The 15,703-nt window shown below is 44.2% G+C and overlaps 1 protein-coding gene across 1 annotated transcript in view; it reads right to left on the bottom strand.

Moving 5' to 3' along the window:
* Positions 1-15,703, bottom strand: part of tshr (thyroid stimulating hormone receptor) — an 88,945-nt gene that overhangs the window by 50,277 nt on the left and 22,965 nt on the right. The window contains exon 2 of the mRNA XM_063059112.1: positions 2,801-2,872. Within this exon, the coding sequence (XP_062915182.1) occupies positions 2,801-2,872 (72 nt within the window). The remainder of the gene's footprint in view (positions 1-2,800; positions 2,873-15,703) is intronic.

Below are 15,703 nucleotides of genomic sequence, written 5' to 3'. Positions count from 1 at the left end.
TCAGTCACTGCACTGCAAACACTTTAAACCACTTTTTATAATGCTGCCGACATTGAAAATAATGCTTACATTTATGTACATTTTATTCCATCTCTGAACTTGTAACTTTATTATTATATGATTAATTCTGTATAATTGTTAATGTTGTCAGTTGTTGTTGCATGTTGTGCCCACACTCCAGCAATTTCTGAATACATGTAAATGTGGACAATGAATAAAGCTGATCCTTGATTGTTGATGGGTGGAGAAATGGCAGATGGAGTTTATCCAGACTAGTGTGAGGTATTGCACTTTGAGAGGTCAAATGTGTACAATCAATGGCAGGATCTGCAGGGTTGGTTTATTATTGTCACAGGTTCTGAGAAACATGGCAAGAATCTCGGTGCACATCAGCACTGCTAATGTTGATTGCCACTGACAGTGTCATGTCCCTTTACATTTGATCTCCCAATGTACAACACTTCCCCTTTGGCCGGGTTAAACTCCATCTGCCATATCTCAGCACGTCTGCAACTGATCTATATTGTGCTGTATTCTTTGCCAGTCTTCTAAACTATCCATCACAAAACCATATCATCTGCAATCTATTAACCCACCATCTATACTTTCATCTCAGCCTGAGTGCAGTTGTGATATTGTCCCTAATTAATATTACAACGTCCACCCCACCACTTTACCACCTCCCCTAACTGTTCCAAACTATTGGAACCTGGAAAACTGAGCATTCATTCCTTTCCCTCCCTCAATCAAGTCTCTGTTACGACCACAACCTCATAGTTCCACGTGTCCATCCATGCTCCAACTTCATCACTCTTATCCACAATAGTGCCAGCATTAAAATATACGCACCTCAACCTGTTCATCCCATTGTGACTCTCCCCTTGCTCCTGTCTGTTCTTACCGGTCATGACACCCACCTTCCTCTCAATTTCTCCACTTTCTGATCCGGCGCTCTGGCTCCCATCTGCCTGCCAAATTAGTTTAAATACTCACGAGCAGCATCAGCAAACCTTCTGGCCGGGATATTGGTTCCCCGTCAATTAAGATGTAACCAATTCCTTTTGTGCAGGTTGCTCCTGCCTCAGAAGGAGCTACAATGATCCAAGAACCTGAAATCCAAACTCTGCATCGGTCACACATCCATCTGTTCTATCTTTTTATCCCGACCTTGAGTGGCAAACAGCACTGGAAGTAATCCAGAGACTATTAATTTGAGATACACACATAAAATGCTGGAGGATCTCAGCAGGCCAGGCAGCATCTATGGAAAAATGTACAGTCACGTTTTGGGCCGAAACCCTTCAGCAGGACTGGAGAAAAAAAGCTGAGGGGTAGATTTAAAAGGTGGGGTGAGAGGACAGAAAAACACAAGGTGATAGGGGAAAAAACATGGAGGGAGAGGGATGAAGTAAAGAGCTGGGAAGTTGATTAGTGAAAGAGACAAAAGGCCATGGAAGAAATAAAAGGGGGGGGCGGGAAGAGCACCAGAGGGAGGTGATAGGCAGGCAAAGAGATATGGTGAGGGAGGGAAAAGGGGATGGGAAATGGTAAAGGGGGGAAGTGGAGGGCACTACCAAATGTTCATGCCATCAGGCTGGAGGCTACCCAAACAGAACATAAGGTGTTGTTCCTCTAACTTAAGTGTGGCCTCAACACAACAGGTTAAGTGCGGACGTATCACAATGGGAATGGGAAGTGGTCCTGCTCTTCAGTCACTTTCTTCTAAAAACTGAGTCAGACCTCTTCCCCTTTTCTAACAGTGTCATTGGTGCCCATGAGCCCCACAATCACCCTCTCGTTTGAGAACGTTCTGCAGCCGCTTTGAAACACGCTTGACACTGGCAGCCAGGAGGCAACAAACATCCCTTCTCCTCTCCCCCTTTCCACTGTGCAGGAGATTAAAAAAGAAGTTTGAAATAATACACCAGCAGGCTCAGGGACAGTTTCTACCCTACTGTTAAAAAAAAAACTCATGAATGGAGCTCTTGTACGATAAAGCTGAACTCTTCATCTCTCAGTCTACCTCATCGTGGCCCTTGCACTTTTTTGTCTGCCCCCACCGTCCAGGCCACGCTCTCTTCTCACTGCTGCCATCGGGATGGAGGAGCCTCAGGTCCCAGACCGCCAGGTTCACAAACAGTTATTACCCTTTATCCACTAGCTCCTGAACCACTGTGGATAACTTCACTCTACACAATGCTGAAGTGATTCTACAACCTAATGACTCTCTTTCAAAGACCTATAATTCATGTTCCCAGTATTAACTTTTTATTTGCAGAATTTGTCTTCCTTTGCACACTGATTGTCAGTCTTTTGTTAATGTATGTTCTTTTACCCCATGGATTCGCTTGTATTTCTTTACTTTCCTGCAAATATCAATATGGTGACATAAATGTACTTTGATAAAAAGTTACTTTGACGATCTGCACTGCAGTTTCTCTGTAACGGTAACACTATATTCTGTTATTGCTTTTCCCTTTGTACTACCTTGATGTACTTTTGCTTGGAATCATCTGTCCGGATGGCATGTAAAACTAAGTTGCCCTCTGTATGTTACAATAATAAACCAATTATGCACATGATGATAAATTTGGGTGAACATATGGTTTGTTCACTAAGCAGGAGGTTTCCTCAATGATGACAAACATTTTTTCTCCAGTCCTGCCAAAGGGTCTCGGCCCGAAACGTCGACTGTACTCTGTTCCACAGATGCTGCCTGGCCTGCTGAGTTCCTCCAGCACTTTGTGAGCGTTGCCTCAACGATGAGGCAGGCGGTCTGATGCGGCTCAGTAATACTTACATCCTTGTGATGTTCGGGAGCTTTGTAAAGGCTTCTGTCGGGATCGACTTGAGCCGAGTCTCCATGAATCGACTGACAAAAAGAATAAGAGCTCACGGTTAATGTTGTGTGCATTGCTGTAGGGCAATCATTCACAATCAGACTGAAAACTACTGTTCTTTCCCTTCAGGTTCCTGCAACTCAAGCAAGAGCTGAAGGAATCAGTGCAATGCGTAAAGTGACTATAGATTACAGTAAGGATAAATACATAAACAACATAAGTGAGCAGATAGACAAATAATTCGTGCAAACAGAGGGCAAGATAGTGAGGTAGCGTTCATGGACCGTGGAGGATCTAATGATGGAAAGAAGAGGCTGTTTCTACAACGTTGAATGTGGATGTTTGGGCTCCTGTACCTCCCCTCTGATGGTAGTACAGTAATGAGACGAGCGTATGTGAGGGTCCTTAATATTGAAGACACTTTTGACGATGTCCTCGATGGTGTGGAGGTTTATGCTGTGACAGGGCCCACACAGCTAGACCTGGGATCTTTCTGGGCTGACTGGCTCAGCACCACCTGGGTTTGTTGATGTACCAAATAAACCAGCAACCATCACTCGCATTTCTGCTGTTTTCGAGCCAACCCAGTGTACCTTGATTAATTCAACATTCACCAATCTGACAAACCCTCTCCTGAATATACTATGAGTCTGAGCCTCCATGACCCACTTGGGCAGGGTCAATGAAGCTGTGCTTAGGGAGAGGTCACTGGAAGTGCTGGAGTCACAACTTTCACTGGCGGGGGGGGGAGTAGAATTTAAGAGGAATTGCCAGAGGAACCAGTGGCTCACTGTACAGTGAATCTGCGAGAGAAACTAAGAATTGAAGTGTTACACCCATGCAGTGTTCTTAAAAGATTAAAAGGTTTGACTTATCATACGTACATTAAAATATACAATGAATTATGTTACTGGTAATGCTTACACAGATGTGTGCACACAGATAAAGGGATAATATTTCATTCTCGTTAATAAAAGATTAGAAAGCTACAGGTGGTAATGTGTTTAACAACTAACTCAAGTTGCAACTAGATTAAAGATACTGGCATGTATCTACATCAAAATTTACAGTGAAATATGTCGTTTCCATCAATGACCAACAAAGTTGAAGATGTGTTCGGGGCAGCCCACAAGTGTCACCACGTTTCCAGCGCCAACATAGCATGTCGACAATTTACTACATCATTGGAATGTGGGAGGAAACCGGAGCACCTGGAGGGACTGACATGGTCATGTGGAGAACGTACAAACTTCTTACAGGCAGGAGCAGGAACAGAATCCTGATTACTGATGCCAGCTACTATGCTACCGCTGGCTGGTGGCGCAGTGAGATCAGCGCTGGACTCCGGAGTGAAGGTTCCCAAGTTCGAATCCAGGTCCGGCCACCCCCGAGCACGCTTTCCATCCGTGCTGGGCTGACTGTCGAGCTAGCCACTCGGCCTCGTAAAAAATACAAGGGTTGAGTCAGTTGAAAAATACAAGGAACGTTCGTAACGTGACCCGGTTAATCCTGATACCACATGACAGACAAGAATGGCTGAATGTCTGGTACGACACACTTAAAAAAAAACTATGCTACCATGATGCCCCAAGGCCAAGATCAAACCTGGGCCTGAAACCATAAGCTGCTAACCATCATGCCATCCTTCATCTCTGAGTCATGTACTACCTTGTCTTGGAAATGTATATTGCAGTTGAACACATTGAGTACAGGAGTTGGGGCGTTATGTTGAAGCTGTAGAAGATATTGGTGAGGCCAAATTTGGAGCACTATATGTGTAGTTCTAGCCACCAAAGTACAGGAAAGACATCAATAAGATTGAAAGAATGCAGAGAAAATTTACAAGGATGTTGCCAAGACCAGAGTCCTAAGGGGAAAGATTGAGTAAGTTAAGGCTTTATTCCCTGGAGCATGAGAGGAATAATAGGAGAATAAGGGGAGATTTGACGGTTGGTATTATGAGGGGTATAGATAGGGTAAATGTAAGCAGGCACTTTCCACTGAGGTTGAGTGAGACTAAAACTACAGGTCATGGGTTAAAGGTGAAAGGTGAAATGTTTAAGGGGAACTTCTTCACTCAGAGGGTGGTGAGAGTGTGGAGTGAGCTGCCAGCAGAAGTGGTGGATGTGGGTTTGATTTCAATATTTAAGAAAAGTCTGGATAAGTACATGGATGGGAGGGTGTGGAGGACCATGGCCCTGATGCAGGTCAATGTGACTGCAGGCAGAATGGCAGTTCGGCATCAATTAGATGGGCCGAAGGGCCTGTTTCTGTACTGTAGTGCTATGCTGGCACCAAAAGCGTGGTGACTCTTGCGGGGTGCCCCCAGGTCATACCTTTCCCAGAAGAGATCCCAATGATCCAGAGATCTGAAGATCTGCTTCCTGCACCATTTTCTCAGCCCACATTCATCTGCCAAATCATCCTATTCTTACCCTCACTGGCATGTGGCACATGTAGCAATCCAGAGATGACTACGCTGGATGTTCTGCTTTTCAACTTTCTACCTGGCTCCCTAAAATCTCTCTTCACACCCTCTTCACCTTGTCTACCTATGTCAATGGTGCAAATATGTACCAAGACTTCTGGCTGCTCACCCTCCCCCTTAAGAATGCTGTGGACCCAATCCGAGACATCCCTGACCCTGACATCTGGGAGGTAACATACCATCTGGGTGTCTTTTTCATGTCCAAGGAACCTCGTACAGTACAAAAACAGGCCCTTCGTTCCTCTAACTATGGAATCCCTTATCACCCGCTGCACTCCTCCTTCCCCTCTTCCCTTCTGAGCCACAGTGCAAGACTCAGTGCTAGAGACCCGGTTGCTATGACTCCCCACTGATATTCGTCCCCCTCAACAGTATCCGAAGTAGTATACTTATTAATGAAGGGAACGGCCACAGGAGTACTCTGCACTGCCTGCCCATTTCCTTTCCCAGTCACCCAGGTGTTTGCCTCCTGCAACTTCGGGACTCCTATCTATCTTCTTTCTTTATCAATCTTTTTATTGATTTAAAAGGAGCATAAATACAAATAAGAGGAGAATTATCTCAAATATATGTGTCAATAACAATACAACCAGAAAGTGAAATAGACATTAACAAAGTCATACATAGTGTTCAGCTAGTATGCAGTATATAATAAAAAAAGACAGCTAATTCTCCTCTTATCAATTCATGGTGAGAAAAAAACTTTTAAATTTTTAAATGAAGGAAAAAAAACCCCCACTACACTACACAAAAGAAAGGAAACAAAAGGGACTGGGCAGTCCATTCTGAGGATACAACCAAAGAAAAAGAAAGACTTTCGGATCAAATCTAAAACTTCAAAAAAAAAATTGGAAGAGTAATAAATCAAATCAAATAAAAATATTGAATAAAAGGTCGCCAGATTTGCTCAAATTTAAAGGATGTATCAAATGCCCAACTTCTTACTTTCTCTAAACTTAAACAGGACATAATGGAGGAAAGCCAATAAAAAACAGTAGTGGGATTAGAATCCTTCCACTTCAGTAAAATGGCCCTCCTAGCAGGGACTACTATCTATCACCTCCTCACTCTCCCCTATTCGCCAAAGGTCATCCAGCTACAACTCTAGTTCTCTAAACTGCCCACAAGGATATTGGTCCCCCAAGGGTTCAGGTGTAACCTGCTCCTTTTTCCTCAGTATAGGGTTTTGCAAGAAGTTTAGCACCACAATGCACTGGGTATTTTCTGAACCACGTGATAATTTCCCAAAGCCAACAGAACTGAATGAATTAAGAAAATTAAATTAGAGACAGAAGTCCCATAAAAAGATGCCTTCAGGGCAGAGAATAAGGCGGCAACTGCCAATGAAGGAATTACACACAAGCATATTAAAATGATGGAGCAAACCTGATGCGCCAAATAACCTAATTCTGCTTCTATCTATTATGGTCCTACTGTCTACACTCCGGTATACATGGTTCCCTCTCAGAACCTGAGCGTGAGTGGACTTATTCCCATAGTTAACCAAAATGAAACATACTTTTGCTTTTTTTTACCCGCTGTGACTTACAATCTAATCAGATGTTTTTACAGTCATGGTGCAGCTGATTCCAGTCTCAGGACAACACCATTCCTGCATCAGCCTCTCTACAGATCCTCTCACTGTGAATACCTCTGTGTGGTGATCTCAGATCCTTTGAATGGAGTTTACAAATTATTTGGAATGTATAATTTACTAAAAAAATACCGTATGTCAAAAATAATTTCACGCATTTTCAACTGCGTTAGGATTAGAACTACATTCTCTTGTCTCTGGGTGCCAGTCCCTGACCCCACTGATGGTCTACAGAACTGCTGGAAAATAAAACTTACTTTAATTTCTTATCATTCATTAAGGAATAGACTAAACATGTTATCTTGGTGCTAAATATTGGCTGCCTCCTTCACATAAAGCCTTTATCCAGAAGGGAGATACTGCCATCAGTTTTTAAGAACTTGTTTGCCATCACTAAGCACAGTATTGTTAACATTAAATGTAAAATAATCTCATTTAGTAAAGAGGCTATAGACTTATTAGGGTGCATTCTGGTTATAGAGTTAATAGCAAATATTAATTTCAACAGCAACCAATCTTTAGATTTGAATGTGGATTGTAGATTGAATTTAAAATACAGCTCTGAACAATGGTCAGACTGGAGTTGATTGCAAACCAGGAAGCACCCATTCATTTTATGTTTGTACTTGCATGAATGCAGCTAGGGGGAAACTATGCTGATTAACATTCATTTTAGGTGTCTGGAGTGTTATTGTGAAGATGGAGGTGTTTGAAAATTATCTGTAATTCAAAGGAAGTATTGGGTATATATTGTAACTATAGAATTGTCCTTCTGTTATCTTTGATATCTAGCATATGGAAATGTCATGTAATATTGGGTCAGGCAGGCCACTTCTTCCAAGAGTGTCTAGAATAGCAACACACATCAAAGTTGCTGGTGAACGCAGCAGGCCAGGCAGCATCTCTAGGAAGAGGCACAGTCGACATTTCGGGCCGAGACCCTTCGTCAGGACTAACTGAAGGAAGAGTCAGTAAGAGATTTGAAAGTGGGAGGGGGAGGGGGAGATCCAAAATGATAGGAGGGGGAGGGATGGAGCCAAGAGCTGGACAGGTGATTGGCAAAAGGGATATGAGAGGATCATGGGACAGGAGGCCCAGGGAGAAGGAAAAGGGGGTGGGGGGATCCCAGAAGATGGGCAAGGGGTATAGTCAGAGGGACAGAGGGAGAAAAAGGAGAGAGATAGAAAGAATGTGTGTATATAAATAAATAACGGATGGGGTACGAGGGGGAGGTGGGGCATTAGCAGAAGTTAGAGAAGTCAATGTTCATGCCATCAGGTTGGAGGCTACCCAGACGGAATATAAGGTGTTGTTCCTCCAACCTGAGTGTGGCTTCATCTTTACAGTAGAGGAGGCCGTGGATAGGCATATCTGAACGGGAATGGGATGTGGAATTAAAATGTGTGGCCACTGGGAGATCCTGCTTTCTCTAGCGTTCACCAGCAACTTTGATGTGTGTTGCTTGAATTTCCAGCATCTGCAGAATTCCTGGTGTTTACGTATCTTGAATAGGATGCCCGCTTCTCATTTTGCTGAATAAACACTTCTATATTCATTAGCTTCAGTGTCTGTCCGGTGACTTGCAGTCACAACAGACTTTAAATGCCTCATGAAGATTAAACCAAATATTCCACTGACATTTCAAAAAAATGTTGCCATTTTAATGAACTGAGCAAAATTGACAATGCATATTTTGACATAAGCTCATGTAATTAGCATGAAATAGGCACATTGGCTCACTGAGTTCATACTGACCATCAAGTACCCATTTTCAGGAACTCTCTTCACTGTTCTCAGATTCTACCACATTTCCTAAATGCATGATCACACAAGGGACAATTTAGAATGGTCCATTAGCCCTCTAGTCTGCCTGTTTTTGATGTGTGGGAGGAAACACATGCACTGAGGGAACATGTGTACTCTCCATACATGGTGGTACACATGTATATGGCCAGGACAGAAGCTGGCTCTCAGTAACTATGAGATAGTATATCTATTAGTTGCACAACGGTGATCTCCCACAATCTGAAGCTGCAGAGAGAAGGTTAATTTGGTAACAAGCATACAAAGTATAAATCTATGAAACACAGGTGTTATATCAACATAAAAATATGGCAGGAAAGGATTGGATTTTGAGCGCGCTATTAACACGAGAAATTTTTCAGATGGTGAAGATCCAAAGCAACACATACAAAACACTGCAACACACATCAAAGTTGCTGGTGAATGCAGCAGGCCAGGCAGCATCTGTAGGAAGAGGTGCAGTCGACGTTTCAGGCCGAGACTCTTCGTCAGGACTAACTGAAGGAAGAGTGAGTAAGGGATTTGAAAGTTGGAGGGGGAAGGGGAGATCCAAAATGATAGGAGAAGACAGGAGGGGGAGGGATAGAGCCAAGAGCCGGACAGGTGATAGGCAAAAGGGGATACGAGAGGATCATGGGACAGGAGGTCCGGGAAGAAAGACAAGGTGGGGGGGGACCCAGAGGATGGGCAAGAGGTATATTCAGAGGGACAGAGGGAGAAAAAGGAGAGTGAGAGAAAGAATGTGTGCATAAAAATAAGTAACAGATGGGGTACGAGGGGGAGGTGGGGCCTTAGCGGAAGTTAGAGAAGTCGATGTTCATACCATCAGGTTGGAGGCTACCCAGACGGAATATAAGGTGTTGTTCCTCCAACCTGAGTGTGGCTTCATCTTTACAGTAGAGGAGGCCGTGGATAGACATGTCAGAATGGGAATGGGATGTGGAATTAAAATGTTTGGCCACTGGGAGATCCTGCTTTCTCTGGTGGACAGAGCGTAGATGTTCAGCAAAGCGGTCTCCCAGTCTGCGTCGGGTCTCGCCAATATATAAAAGGCCACATCGGGAGCACCGGACGCAGTATATCACCCCAGTCGACTCACAGGTGAAGTGTTGCCTCAGCTGGAAGGACTGTTTGGGGCCCTGAATGGTGGTAAGGGAGGAAGTGTAAGGGCATGTGTAGCACTTGTTCCGCTTACACGGATAAGTGCCAGGAGGGAGATCAGTGGGGAGGGATGGGGGGGACGAATGGACAAGGGAGTTGCGTAGGGAGCGATCCCTGCGGAATGCGGGGGGGGGGAGGGAAAGATGTGCTTAGTGGTGAGATAAGCCACACTCAGGTTGGAGGAACAACACCTTATATTCCGTCTGGGTAGCCTCCAACCTGATGGTATGAACATCGACTTCTCTAACTTCCGCTAAGGCCCCACCTCCCCCTCGTACCCCATCTGTTACTTATTTTTATGCACACATTCTTTCTCTCACTCTCCTTTTTCTCCCTCTGTCCCTCTGAATATACCTCTTGCCCATCCTCTGGGTCCCCCCCTACCTTGTCTTTCTTCCCAGACCTCCTGTCCCATGATCCTCTCGTATCCCCTTTTGCCTATCACCTGTCCGGCTCTTGGCTCTATCCGTCCCCCTCCTGTCTTCTCCTATCATTTTGGATCTCCCCCTCCCCCTCTCAAATCCCTTACTCACTCTTCCTTCAGTTAGTCCTGGCGAAGGGTCTTGGCCTGAAACGTCGACTGCGCCTCTTCCTACAGATGCTGCCTGGCCTGCTGCGTTCACCAGCAACTTTGATGTGTGTTGCTTGAATTTCCAGCATCTGCAGAATTCCTGTTTACATACAAAACACTGGCAGAACTCAGTAGGTCAGGCAGCATCTATGGAAATGAACAAACGGCTGATATTTCAGGCCAAGATCTTCTTCAGGACTGGAGAGACTTGAGCAACCTGTGCAATCTAGCCATCTACTTGCCTGCTTTCTGACTTCGTCTGCAGAACTAAAATCAAAGTGTCATGAACTAAATTAAGATAATGATAGTTAGAGGAAGTAATTTCTCTGGAACGTCTTAATGATGTGTGTGTATAACTGGATTAACACAAAAGTTCTTCTTTCATAAAGTGGTAGATTATCCTATCTTGGAAGCACAGATTTAGACTGGGAAAATGTGGTGAAACAGCAAATTAGTCCAGCTGGAAATACTTCAGTATTAATAGATATTCACTGAGGTAATTTACCTCTAACACAATTCTCTTATTCAGTGAATGAGAAGTGTTCTGGCTGTAAATATTAAATATGTATTTCTGTGAAATTTTATTGTTATCTATTGAACCAAATGAATTTGAATACGATTAATACATTCAAAGTGCTTGTGGAAATGAAATCAGACATTTTCAGTTTTATTGCTGTAATCATGATAATTTTTTCCATTCATTCCAAAAAAAGAACTCGAGCACAATGAACAGTGATAATGAAGTGCCAGGGAACCGAGTAAGACCAAACTAACCAGGTTATTGTCAGTTTTTGGGAGCAAAGTATTGCTCATCCTCCATGTCCCACGAATGAATGTTACCATGGAAGCAACTGCCTGAACTCTCATGGTTCCATAGAACATAGAAATTTACAGCACATTACAGGCCATGTTGTGTCGACCATGTAACCTACTCCAGAAACTGCCTAGAATTCCCTTAGCACATAGCCCTCTATTTTTCCAAGCTCCATGTACCTATCCAAGAAGCTCTTAAAAGACCCTATCGTATCCACCTCTATCACCGTGCTTTCCATGCACCCACCACTCTCTGTGTGAAAAATTTACCCCTGACATCCCCCTTGTACCTGTTTCCAAGCACCTTAAAACTCTGCCCCCTCGTGTTAACCATTTCAGCCCTGGGAAAAAACCTCTGGCTATCCACATGATCAATGCCTCTCATCATCTTATACACCCCTATCAGGTCACCTCTCGTCCTCCGTCACTCCAAGGAGAAAAGGCCAAGTACACTCAACCTATTCTCATAAGGTACGTCATCCAATCCAGGAAACATCTTTGTAAATGGCGCGCGACCACTTCGGTGGTGATGTCTGTTATTTGTCAAGTAGGGGACTGTGCACAATTCTGATTTGATGGAGATGGACTTGAGAGTACAGAGGGACATCTGGAAAACTTCTTAAATGCCCGCTTCGCTGCCGCTGCTACTGTGTGGTAACCAGAATCTCCGGAGTAGAAGGCCCCGAAATCCTCGGCTTCGCGTGTTTCAGCGGCTGGGGTGAGGTCGAAGGCACTCGGCAGAGGATGGCGCTTGGGAGGCTGTATTGGAGGGGCTGGTCGGAGGCTCGAAGTTTTCAGATGGATGGACTCAGTGTCGGCTGTTGTCGGCTGCTTCCAAGGCATTGGCAGTTGACGGTGCCTGGAGGTTTATGGCAGGGAGTTTCTCCCTTTTGCCACCGCTATCTCGGGAGTCAATCGACTTGGGGACTTTTGAGACTTTACTTACCGTGCCTATGGTTGGTTCTTCATCAAATTATGGTATTGCTTTGCACTGCTGTAACTATATGTGGTTCTGTCAGTGTTAGTCTTTGGTTTGTCTTGTTTTCTGTGATATCACTCCGGAGAAACATTATATCATTTCTTAATATATGTATGCATTTCTAAATGACAATAAAAGAGGACTGAGTGTTCTGATAATCTAAATCTTCTCTGCACTCTCTCTATAGTATCCACATCCTTCCTGTAGTGAGGGGACCAGAAGTGAATACAATACTCCAAGTGGGGTCTGACCAAGGCCTTATATAGCCGTAACATTACCTCACTGCTCTTGAACTCAATCCCATGGTTGATGAACGGCAACACACCATATACCTTCTTAACAACACTCTCAACCTGCGCAGCAGCTTTGAGTGTCCTATGGACATGGACCCAAAAATCTCTCAGATCCTCCACACTGCCAAGAGTCCAAACTGTTATGTACTTAAGGAATTCCATCAGGCTCGTAACATACAACCTGCCATTGACAAAGCCATGCTGGCTATCCCTAATCAGATTATGTTTCTCCAAATGCATTTATATTACATTCTGTCTTCAAATTGGACTTTCCAAAATGAACCACTTCACACTTATCTGGGTTGAAGTCCATCTGCCACTTCTCAGCCCAGTTCTGCATCCTATCAATGTCCTGCTGTAACCTTTGCCATCCCTCCAGACTATCCACAACACCCCCAACCTTTGTGTCATCAGCAAACTTAATAACCCACCCTTCTACTTCTTCAACCAGGTCACTTATAAAAATCATAAAGAGGAGGGTTACCAGAACAAATCCCTGCGGAACACCACTAGTCTCCAACCTCGACGCAGAATATGAGCCATCTACAACCACTGCCTTCTGTGGGCAACTCAATTCTGGATCCACAAAGCAAAGTCTCCTTGGATCCATGCCTCCTTACATTCTGAAGGAGCCTTGTATGGGGAACCTTATCAAATGCCTTACTGAAATCCATATACACTACATCCACTGCTCTACCTTCATCAAAGTGTTTTGTTACATCCTTATAGAATTCCATCAGGCTCGTAAGGTATGACCTTCCTTTGACAAAGCCATGCTGGCTACCTCTAATCAGATTATGTCTCTTCAAGTGCACATAAATCCTGCCTCGCAGGATTTTCTCCAACAACTTTCCTACCACTGAATTAATTCTCACTGGTCTATAATTTCCTGGGTTATCTCTACTCCCTTTCAAGTCAAGTCGCCAAGTCACTTTTATTGCCATTTCGACCATAACTGCTGGTACAGTACACAGTAAAAACGAGACAACATTTTTTCAGGACCATGGTGCTACATGAAACAATACAAAAACTACGTAAAAAAAACAACACAAAACTACATTAGACTACAGACCTACCCAGGACTGCATAAAGTGCACAAAACAGTGCAGGCATTACAATAAATAATAAACAAGACAATAGGCACAGTAGAGGGTAGTAGGTTGGTGTCAGTCCAGGCTCTAGGTATTGAGGAGTCTGGTGACTTGGAGGAAGAAACTGTTACACTGTCTGGTTCTGAGACCCCGAATGCTTCGATGCCTTTTGCCAGATGGCAGGAGGGAGAAGAGTTTGTATGAGGGGTGCGTGGTGTCCTTCATAATGATGTTTGCTTTGCGGATGCAGTGTGTGGTGTAAATGTCTCTAATGGCGGGAAGAGAGACCCCGATGATCTTCTCAGCTGACCTCACTATCATCTGCAGGGTCTTGCAATCTGAGAAGGTACAATTTCCGAACCAGGCAGTGATGCAGCTGCTCAGGATGCTCTCAATACAACCTCTGTAGAATGTGGTGAGGATGGGGTTGGGTGGGAGATGGACTTTTCTCAGCCTTCGCAGAAAGTAGAGACGCTGCTGGGCTTTCTTTGCTATGGAGCTGGTGTTGAGGGACCAGGTGAGATTCTCCGCCAGGTGAACACCAAGAAATTTGGTGCAGTTAACGATCTCTACGGAGGAGTCGTCAATGTTCAGCGGAGAGTGGTCGCTCCGTGTCCTCCTGAAGTCAACAACCATCTCTTTTGTTTTGTTCACATTCAGAGACAGGTTGTTGGCTCTGCACCAGTCCGTTAGCCGCTGCACCTCCTCTCTGTATGCTGACTCATCGTTCTTGCTGATGAACCAAGGGAACAACATTTGCAACCATCTAGTCCTCTGGTACTTCTTCCATCTCTATTAATAACTCAAAGATCATTGCAAGAGGCTCAGCAATCTCCTCCCTCACTTCCCATGCATTTCCCTGAGAACATCTGCTTCCAAATTCCTGCCTAATAGCATCATATTTTGCCCTGCCCCAATTAAATGTTTTCCCAAAATACTTGCTCCTATCCCTCTCCAGTGCTATAGTGAAGGAGATAGAGTTGTGGCCACTACCTCCAAAATGCTTTCCTACCGAGAGATCTGACACCTGACCAGGTTCATTTCCCAATTCCAGATCAAGTACAGGAAGGAAGTAGCTGTGGAGATTGCGGAGGCATTAGCGATGATCTTTCAAAAGTCGATAGATTCTGGCATGGTTCCGGAAGACTGGAAGATTGCAAATGTCACTCCGCTATTTAAGAAGGGGGCAAGGAAGCAAAAAGGAAATTATAGACCTGTTAGCTTGACGTCGGTGGTTGGGAAGTTGTTGGAGTCGATTGTCAAGAATGAGGTTACAGAGTACCTGGAGGCATATGACAAGATAGGCAGAATTCAGCATGGATTCCTTAAAGGAAAATCCTGCCTGACAAACCTATTACAATTTTTTGAGGAAATTACCAGTAGGCTAGACAAGGGAGATGCAGTGGATGTTGTATATTTGGATTTTCAGAAGGCCTTTGACAAGGTGCCACACATGAGACTGCTTAACAAGATAAGAGCCCATGGAATTACGGGAAAGTTACATACGTGGATAGAGCGTTGGCTGATTGGCAGGATACAGAAAGTGGGAATAAAGGGATCCTATTCTGGTTGGCTGCTGGTTACCAGTGGTGTTCCACAGGGATCAGTGTTGGGCCGCTTCTTTTTACACTGTACATCAACGATTTGGATTATGGAACAGATGGCTTTGTGGCTAAGTTTGCTGACGATATGAAGATAGGTGGAGGGGCCAGTAGTGCTGAGGAAATGGAGAGTCTGCAGAGAGACTTAGATAGATTGGAAGAATGGGCAGAGAAGTGGCAAATGAAGTACAATGTTGGAAAGTGTATGGTTATGCACTTTGGCAGAAAAAATAAATGGGCAGACTATTATTTAAATGGAGAAAGAATTCAAAGTTCTGAGATGCAACAGGACTTGGGAGTCCTCGTACAGGATTCCCTTAAAGTTAACCTCCAGGTTGAGTCGGTAGTGAAGAAGGCGAATGCAATGTTGGCATTCATTTCTAGAGGAATAGAGTATAGGAGCAGGGATGTGATGTTGAGGCTCTATAAGGCACTTGTGAGACCTCACTTGGAGTACTGTGGGCAGTTT

The sequence above is a fragment of the Mobula hypostoma genome, chromosome 1 (assembly GCF_963921235.1).
Source record: "Mobula hypostoma chromosome 1, sMobHyp1.1, whole genome shotgun sequence".
NCBI classification, from domain to species: Eukaryota; Metazoa; Chordata; class Chondrichthyes; order Myliobatiformes; family Myliobatidae; genus Mobula; species Mobula hypostoma.
This window is presented reverse-complemented; position numbering and strand designations above follow the sequence as displayed.